Source organism: Clinocottus analis, unplaced genomic scaffold (assembly GCF_023055335.1).
Source record: "Clinocottus analis isolate CAN_PGR_092001 unplaced genomic scaffold, fCliAna1.0.p SCAF_21, whole genome shotgun sequence".
Lineage (NCBI taxonomy): Eukaryota > Metazoa > Chordata > Actinopteri > Perciformes > Cottidae > Clinocottus > Clinocottus analis.
Window position 1 is genome coordinate 3,448,009 of NW_027175943.1, and position 9,624 is coordinate 3,457,632.

General features: G+C 43.8%; 1 protein-coding gene across 1 annotated transcript; it reads left to right on the plus strand.

Annotated features, from left to right (window-relative positions):
* Positions 1-6,450: 6,450 nt before the first annotated feature.
* Positions 6,451-9,605, plus strand: pnp5a (purine nucleoside phosphorylase 5a). Its single transcript, XM_068587807.1, has 6 exons — positions 6,451-6,703; positions 7,467-7,636; positions 7,730-7,833; positions 8,009-8,184; positions 8,579-8,769; positions 9,009-9,605. The coding sequence occupies exons 1-6, from the start codon at positions 6,681-6,683 to the stop codon at positions 9,224-9,226; spliced, it is 882 nt and encodes a 293-aa protein (XP_068443908.1). The 5' UTR covers positions 6,451-6,680; the 3' UTR covers positions 9,227-9,605.
* Positions 9,606-9,624: the final 19 nt, after the last annotated feature.

Here is a 9,624-nt window from a genome sequence, read left to right on the forward strand (position 1 = left end):
GATTTTCTTAAGACTTGATCGGGAGATTTTTATTCAATTATAAGCTGTATGAAGAAAATTAAAACTTTATCCTTGTGACTAAAAACTCAATTTCCACTCATGTGACATGCAGACAGGTCCCACATTAAAAAGGAAAACCTAAATATAGTGTGTGTCAAGAAACATCATGAATGCAGATGCTTATCTACGGAGCACAAAGGGGCTCACATGGAAATGATGAAAATCATTTGGTACGTCCCTTCACAACATCGAGATCTATCGGTGGCTCAACTGTGAGAAACAGACTACCACAGTGCCATCTCTGCTGCTACTCACCAATGACATGCCAACAGCCCTTCTCCAAAATAGTTGACGTAAAACAAAAATTGGAAAGGGAACCTCCGAGTTGCATTCAAGATGAAGTCTGGAACACGTTTAATGGAGTACATTGAGCTGAACCTCATGGAGTGTGTTTGCAGACAGCTTGCAGATGGTGTCATAATTAGCTTTCTCATAAAACTCATCAAAACTGAGCAACTTACTGTCTCCAAAGGAGTTCCCCAAGGATCTATTCTGGGTCCACTTCATTTCCCCTTTTACAGAAAACACTTTGTGTCACACTGGGGCACCAGACGCTTACGTCTATATGCTGACGACATCGTCTTATGTTGTTAGATTCTGACTATTTCCATGACTATTTTCTTTTAAAACAGTTTATTACAGTTCTGTGTATACATCATTATTCCCGAGTAAGACACTTTCTAGATCTCCATTTTGTTGCTTCCCAGCTTTGGCTCCCTCTCTCACCGACAGTGCTTCATCGGATCGCTGCTGGAAGCAACACAGATGTCAATGACCCTTGGCACAGACACGCAGGTCATGTACTGCATGTCTGTTACATAACTCTGACCACACAAATGATTGTGTGTATACACCTACATACCAACATTATTAGTGTGACATCAGTCAATGTTGGCACTTCTGTTGTTTCAAACATTTCCTAGAAATAGCCGTGCGTATCTTGAAAGGAAAAGATCACGAAAGTCTGGGAAGGTTTGTAAATCCTCACCACGAGCATTGATCAGACAGGAATAGTTGCCACAGTAAATAACCTTCCTCCTGAAATCAATAGCAGCTGTTCTGAAGCACAGTTTTGCTTTATATAAGGTTGCATGTCATTGTTTCAGGTATAGTTTCCCATGCGAACCTCCAGCCTGTAAATAAGGTCAGTGTTCAGCGTGTCAAAAGTCCTTGAAAATTAAACCACATGATTTAGTTTTCATACGTAACCACAATGTTCCACCGATGCAAACCTTTACAGCTGCAGACCTGCGTGTGAAATGTGTCTCTGACATGTGTGGATGTACGGTGCTCACGAGGGACGTGAAGATTACGTTTTTTTGAATTTTTCTGAGCACCATCTGACCCGCCATGCCATAATCTCTGTCAATGTAAAAACCCAACCTTGTATTTGTCTCCAGCCTTTCATGAGATGGTTGTTTCCCAGCGCTATCTTTATTGAGATAAGCCACCTGCAGGTTATGTAAAACCCGTCACTTCTTTTTTTTTTTTAAAGAGCACACTTTAGTTTGTTGTTTTAATCCAAAGAGCAAAGATCTGACAGAGAGTCGCGTTGATTTTTTTTTTCCTGAATTGAGTTAAATATCTAATTTAAGCAAGTTTCAACCAATTTATGACATTTTGCCTTTTCCATCAAATTCAAAAGCAGAATTATCTTACCTCATTAAAAAAAGTTAACTTAACCTATAAATCCTTAAATGGCATTGTGATCGTACAATCTTTTTTGTCATCTAAAGAAAAGGTGCGGATCCAAAGCACACAACGCTCGAGTCACAAACTTGATGACTTCAGACTCGACTTCAGACGCCTTTAGACTTGAAATCACGTGATACTTTTCCCCAAGCCCAAACATTTAAACACATTTTACTTAAAAAGTGTGGATCAATTCAATTGTAAGCACCTGCCATAACATAGCGTTCATTTCACAGTTAGCGCCTCAGTCTTATGTAAGGTTATTGTCCGATTTCCGTTTTTACTGCTGGAGGTGTCAAAGTCTGGCATTCATGTAGGTAAGTAATGTACCCATGCAGGTTTGTTTTTCTGTTTTATCAGTACATCAACAATGTTTTATCTCTTTGTTAAACTCACAAGTATTCCAATGTGAAGATAGTCTGGCATGTTAAATTAAACTCTGGCTCATGTTCATATTGTGTAGGTGGATGTGCTTTGTATCTGTGAGACATCGAACTGTGTAATCAGTGACCTTCAGCTCCTGAAATCAGCTGAGGCATACGTAAATGATACACTTCAACAGAGAACAACAATAAAAAGTCAAACTGCAGGAAGCGGTGGTTTTGTTTCATGTACTAATGCATGTGTTCAGGGTTGTGTGTGTAAATCTCTTTCTTTTCCTATCCATATGCTGTCCAAAAAGATCAATATTTAATGTACCTTAAGTAGGTTTGTTGTGGCGACTCAACCCGTCCGCTTGGCGGACACGGACGACCAATTCTGGATCGCGCTGGAAAAGCGTCAAGGCCATTCGAAAGGATAAGTTCAGTCTTTTCTGCACAACCTTTTGTACAACCTTAAAGCACTGTACTCTGTGTCTCTTTTTAATCAGCAGCTAGAAAGCAAACATGAAAAATGATGTAAAAAAAACAAACATGCAGCCAAAAGACCGAGTTGCTCTTCGGAGGGTCTTTGGAGGTCGTGCAACAGTTGCGTATTCACTGTCTCCACCGTGCTGTAATTGTGATGGTGTGGCAAAAAAACAAAAAGAGAGTGAGAGTGTCTGCACACACATGCAAGACCTGAGGGAACAGCTAATCAGTCAAATTAATTTAAAAACTCATGTGTGTGTATGCTATGGGTATTTAGGGCCTTAAAAGAGAGCTCAATTTCACATCCACATCATGGCTGCAACCAGTCACTTGCTAATCGTTCTAACCGCGCTAATCCTTGCCAGTCGATCATTAGTTAATCGACGGCTGCTTCTTCATAAACTTCAAAAAATCACCGGGCATCACTCTTCCACGGCAGAGTCCCTCGTGTACCTCGAGTCAGCTGCCGAATCGACTCTGTGACTCTATGTGACGCACGTCCTCAATGACTTGTGTCGTGTGAGGGGAATTGCTGCGATCAAGCACAACGAAATCATGATCAGAAGACGATCAGAAGGCTGATGGACTCATGAACGCGTGACGACACGCAAGATACTAACTGAAAGCAGCACCTATCCAAGGTAGCACATTTTAACGTTAAGCCTTGTCCTGAAAAAGTGTGACAACACTGGAAGAGACTCTGGTCTTGTTCGTCATTGTCAGGGTGGGATGACATCATTTCCATGACAATTGTCACCGTAAAAGATTTACAACAATCGCCTTATTCTGTTGAACTAGTCAAATGGCGACAGCAAACAGTGTTCGTTGTACTGCTTTTCTATTTCTATGGTATTCAGCGAGTACAATGGCGTGAAAAAACGATGAAAGACGACGGATTCCTGTGATACTTTCTCGCGGCCACATTGGGAAAACCGATACACACATTTTTATTGACTGAACAGTTTGTCTGTAAAAACCAGGAAGCGGGTTAACAGCTTATTGTGGGCCGTCATGCTGCAGAGAGATGGTCTTCACTCATTGGCTGAGTCAAAGGCGTGTTGGCTGGACCCGAGGGGAGGGACGAAGAAGCGGTCAACGACTGCCACCGCGTTATCAGACGTCCTTAAAAAAGAACATACGAAGACGACAGAACCCAAACAGAGAGGGGGGGGTTGACCTCAAAGGAAGTCATGCCGCACACCGCCGCCAATGCTGAACAACAATTCAAGGTCTAATGACGTCAGCTCGAATGTTGTGATGAAGGCTCTCCGTGTTTTGGTTGGTGGTAGACTTTGACAAGCCTCTGTCGGGTCCCTCTTATTTACCTGTGCAGATGTAAACCAAGGCGAGGTTCAATAACTGGCTTGTGAAGTGCGTCTTCAGATGACCATCCGTAGATGTGTTTTACTGTTGTTCCATATATATATATATATATATACCATTTTTAGAGGAGTTATATGATTCTTATGTAAGTACGGAGTGTTATATAATCTTTGTCGCTGACCGGTGACATTTGACACAGCATTTCCACATGTTCTTATGTAAGTTTCCCAGTTTCTCTGTCCCTGGAAGCTGTGCTATCCTGTTCTGGTTTGTACCTCAGTTTTAGGGTCACAGTTTGGTACAGCTAGGAAAACAAAAATGATCATGATACATGCTTTGTATTGAGTGTGTCACATAAACATTGTTGAACCCAACCGACCACAGCTGAGGACCTTTCTATGAGAGCAATACCCCTAAGAGGATTCATTATCAGTGGGGGATCAGGGGAGATCCATGAGTAAATGATGGTCTTCTTGGCGTCAGCTGAATCGGCAAATACTATTTTTCTAAGGTCCAACCTGGCGAGGTCATCAATAAATAAAAAATAAGTGTTTTTTGATTCAATTACGGTTCCAGGCCTCAATCACCCCGAGAGTCTTGGCACCTCCAGAGATTAAATCACGGTAAATGGTGGACACCAATCCATTAGAGGACGCTCGAAGGTGAACCCAAGTGCTTAGTGGATGAGAGGGAACCCCGTGGGCGTGGATTGCTGCTCTCAGTAGGAAGTACAGGAACCGAGAAAACCCAGAAAGAGAATAACACTCTTTAAGCTTCTGGAATGAAAGTAATTCATTTCTCACATACTACGAATGTTTTTTCCAAGGAAGCCCTTTCCAAGACAGCAGCGACTGACCTTTTGATAATTACTGGACTGGGCTGCAGCTCGTTCTCGATTATACCGAGAAGGCACATTGATCATATGCTTCAATTCTGTATTGTCTAAGACCGAGTGTGGGTGCATAAATGCAGCGATAAATACGCTATGGCATTGTTTATTCCTTTGGCACGCTTTAAATCTGCAGAGGGCGGCTGCCTGAAAGCAGCTTGGAGAAGACCTCGCTATCCAGCCTGTTTTTGTTTCATTGACACCTTCGGGATGTTATAAATGAAATGTCTTAATCCACAGATATACCCTACTTCAGATGAACAATGTCGCCATAGAATTTGACACAAACACCGTGTCATCCTGTTAGACGTAGTATAATCTTGCCATAAACAATATATATATATATATATATATATATATATATATATATATATATATATATATATATATATGTGTGTGTGTGTGTGTGTGTGTGTGTGCGTGTTTTCTGCCGTTTCACAATTCCTTCGCTTCCTTAATGTGTGTCATCGCTGCTGAACATCTCGATCCGTTTCACACGTTTTATGTGTGGCACATCGATTACAGGACATTCAGTCCAGGTGACAATCCTCGTGATTGTGTGTGTGTGTGTGTGTGTGTGTGTGTGTGTGTGTGTGTGTGTGTGTGTGTTGGAGACTACAAGGTTGAGTCATAAATGAGACAATATAAAGAATGTTTGTTTATGACTTCTGGGTTATCATCTTCCTCATTTACAACACGCACATTTTCAGAACAAGGTGCGTCAATAAACAATCGAGTCTTACCGGCAACAAAAAACACACATCATGATGCAATCCAGTGACAAAATGTCTTAAACACTTCACAAAAAGGTACCAACAATATTGGTGGAGGGCATTGATGCAGTTTCGATGCATATATTTATCCATCACATTGGAATTTGTGTGTTTCAAATTCTGTGAATGCAGTTTGTCTTTTTGTTAAATGGCAACAATTTTTAAGCTATTCCCTTAATTTTGCTTTTTAAAAAAGCATGTGCAGCTCTGTCTTCAGATACTTTGGTCCATTTGAAGCTGTCTTAGCTCATGTTAGTCTGAGAAGTCACGAATGAAAATGATGAAACCAAACCTCAACAAGGTACTTCACATGTTTGAAGCTCTGTTCCACGAGGTGTTTACATGTCAAGTTCAAAGTGAGTGACAGCACACACACATCTGTAAATTATACCTAAATTATACCGACAAGTCAAAGTGTGAATGCACGTTGGGTAGATTACTCTAAAATAATGAACAATGATGTTCAAAAATAAAACCAGAGTCATGCTGAGAATGTGTCTCATATCTTTATAATTCCTGGGGTGTTGATTAATAAGCGGCCGATTAATCGTTGCTTTGATGTGATGTTGCAACCGTTTCCTGTTGACAATAATAGTGGACAGCAGGATGTGGACGCTGCTGCTGGGAATGGAGATTGAATGGTGTGTGTGTGTGTGGAGGGGGGGTAGGGGGGGGGTCTTTCGAGCAGGATACACATATTTCCTCGTCTTCGTCGCATGCTATTTTGAAGGTGTGTCGTCCCGGCCAATGAGGCTGCAGCATCCACGTGCGTCATGTAGGGCAGCGGAGGGTCGGGGGCGTGTCTCTGTGTGCCTATAATAAACCCGGTGACTGAGCCTTTTCTCCACAGACAAGTAAGAGCCGAAGACTTTAACAGGAGCCCGAACAGAGAGAAACTCAAGACAATCATTTTTCGTAAACTTTTTTTTTCTGTTTTCTATAACATTGTTTTATTCTAAACATCTGGACTCCCATTCAAGGTTTTTTTTGTGTTGTTTTTTTTTTGGCCTCTTTGGAACTTGATTTCTCGTGCTATAAAAAGTGCACATTTGCGTATTTTTCTCCTCGTCGACGCTTGTTGAATCGTTCGAGATGTTTCCAGAGGCGAACAAAGGGTGAGTACTCGATACTTCCCCACGCTGCCCAACACATCGAGGCTGTGGGAGAAAAACTAGACCAGGGAATGTTTGACCCCCCCTCCACCTCCACCTCCACCTCTCCAAAAAAAGAGCACGTGCTCTGTGGGCACAGGTTTGAATGAAAAGCCATTTATGGAGTCCTGTGGGAGTGGAACATGATATTAAACTGTGTCTTTGACACTAAGTAGGGACTTTATAGCGTATGTTCACTGATAAGACTGTTAGTAGTATCATATTACGGGCTGTCGGTAAGTAGGTGTTAATAAAGCACCACGGTGTGTTTATTTATAGCACCCTCATGTGTATCCACTGATCCACTCTTTAGTGGGGGTAAAAGCACTTTGTCATATGAGAGGAATTACACAAATTGTCAAATTGAAGGAATTAGTGTGCGTAATAGACAGAGATAGAGAAGAAAAAAAGTGTGTTCTGCACTGCTGTGACTGCAGGAGTGTGTGTGTGTGTGTGTGTGCGCGTGAGAGAGAAAGAGAGAGTGTGTGTTTGTCTTGTAGTCAAATCTTTATTAGTAGCGGTTCTGAGATCAGGCGGGCTGCCCACAAAGAAAAAAAAGCTTCTTATCCTGTAACGTGATTATATTGACCCTCATCACATGATACGTGATGAATCAGGAGGCAGAGAGAGAGAGAGGGGGGGGGGGGGGATGAGGACACTGAGGCGAGCTGACTTTTTCTTTATTTGCAGTCAACCTGACCCCGGTCAATCTTTTCATGTCATCCAGATACAGCTACGAGGACTGCCAGGCCACAGCCGACTGGCTGATGACCCAGACGGACGTGCGACCCACTGTGGGCATCGTGTGCGGCTCGGGGCTCGGAGGGCTGGCCGACATGCTGAAGGACCAGGTAGCCTTCAACTACGAGGACATCCCCAACTTCCCACAGAGCACCGGTGAGTTAAAAACCACAACGAACCTCCCAGCGGACGACTGGTTTCTGTTCATATTCACTGACCGGTGTGTGTGTTTTCTTTTTTGTCCCGCAGTAAACGGACACGCGGGTCGGCTGATATTCGGCACCTTGAAGGGGAGGCCGTGCATTTGCATGCAGGGACGCTTCCACTTGTACGAGGGCTACCCGATCCAGAAGGTGTGTGTGTGTGTGTGTGTGTCACAGTGCATGTCAACCCGTGAACTGGTGGGAAAATTTGTCGTGAAATACGCGGCCTTTAAAAAAAAAAATGCTGTAATCCTTTAAACCAAAGTCCACCGAAGGTTTATATAACGTCTATATTTATATACGGTGTGTGTGTGTGTGTTTCCAGATTACACTGCCCATACGCATCTTCAAGCTGCTCGGGGTGGAGACGGTGATGCTGACCAACGCAGCCGGAGGCCTCAACCAGGACTTCAAAGTGGGCGACATCATGATCATCAAAGACCACCTCAACATGCCGGGCTTCGCCGGCAACAATCCGCTGTCCGGACCCAACGACGAGAGGTAGGATGGGTTTTCCTGCGATATAGCGCCCCCCTCCCCCAACCCCCCGAACTCCAAGCGGTTTTAATCTGACCTCACGCACCTCCATGCAAACTGCACAGTCACGGCTGTAAAGCAGAGTTGCAGTTCAGTCAAAGTTTCACGTAATTTCTGTCCCCTGACCGATGGTCTCGGGCAAATCAATTACAGCGGCCTCGCGGCGGTGAGGAGCGCGGAATTCAATTTCACAATATCTGACCAGAGCAGAAGGTTTATCTGACGGTTTTCAGAGCTTCTGGCTTTTCAATTGTTGGTGTTCAGGAGGTCAGCAGCCTGTCGACCCTGACATTCAGCAGCGTCTCCTCCTCCTCTCGCTAAACTCACCACTTCTTCCCTTGGCGTCCTCCCCTCGCAGGTTCGGCGTGCGCTTCCCCTGCATGTCCGACGCCTACGACCGAGAGCTGCAGCAGATGGCCATGGACGTGGGGCAGGAGCTGGGCTACGGAGACTTCCTGAAGGAGGGCGTGTACTGCGTGCTGGGCGGACCCTCGTTCGAGACGATCGCAGAGTCCCGCATGCTGCACAAGCTGGGCGCTGACGCCGTCGGTGGGTAGCACTTAATGGACTTCAGGAATCTTTGTAAAAGAAAATGGCGCAGCAGTGATATTGGAAAAAAAAAATCCCCTTTTTTTTTCCAATATCTACAAAGCTAAATACAAACTTCTAAACAAACGCTGTTTCTTCTTCTGTTACACATCTTGTATTCACCTCTTTTTTTATTATATCTTTTTATATCTCGTGGTTATCCTGGATGTTTTATATTAAACGGTGCTTTTCCTCGTCAGGCATGAGCACCGTCCACGAGGTGATCATCGCGCGCCACTGCGGCATGCGCGTCTTCGCCCTCTCGTTGATCACCAATCAGTCGGTGATGGACTACGACAGCAAGGAGAAGGCCAACCACGAGGACGTCCTTCAGGCGAGCGAGGAGCGCGCCCAGCAGCTGCAGCGGCTGGTTTCCACCATGGTGACCAAGATCGAGCACAACAACAACTACGTCTGAGAGGCGGCCATGCCAGTCAGGAGGCGGAGCTTAGTGTGACTAAAGTCTTGCTGCCCGAGGAAGACGTTGAGTGGGTTGTATTGAACGCTGCTGTGCCAAAGAAAACCACAATTAGTTATTATTTCAGTGAGCCGTTGGGCTGTTTTTAAGTCTTCAGGTCCGAAGAACCGCACTTAACATTTACACAGAAGATACACAACCTGTGTTTTCATCTCACTCTGGTTTTTTTTCTGACGTCTTACATTCCTCTTCCCGAAGAAAACTTTTTTTTGTATCATTCTGAGACGTATTTGTTCTAACTTAAAACATACCATTAGTTTGTGTAAATGTCGTCGATTTAACTTAACATTGAGCAACAAAAAAAAATCTGTTAATATTGTGACTTTTCATATTAATGT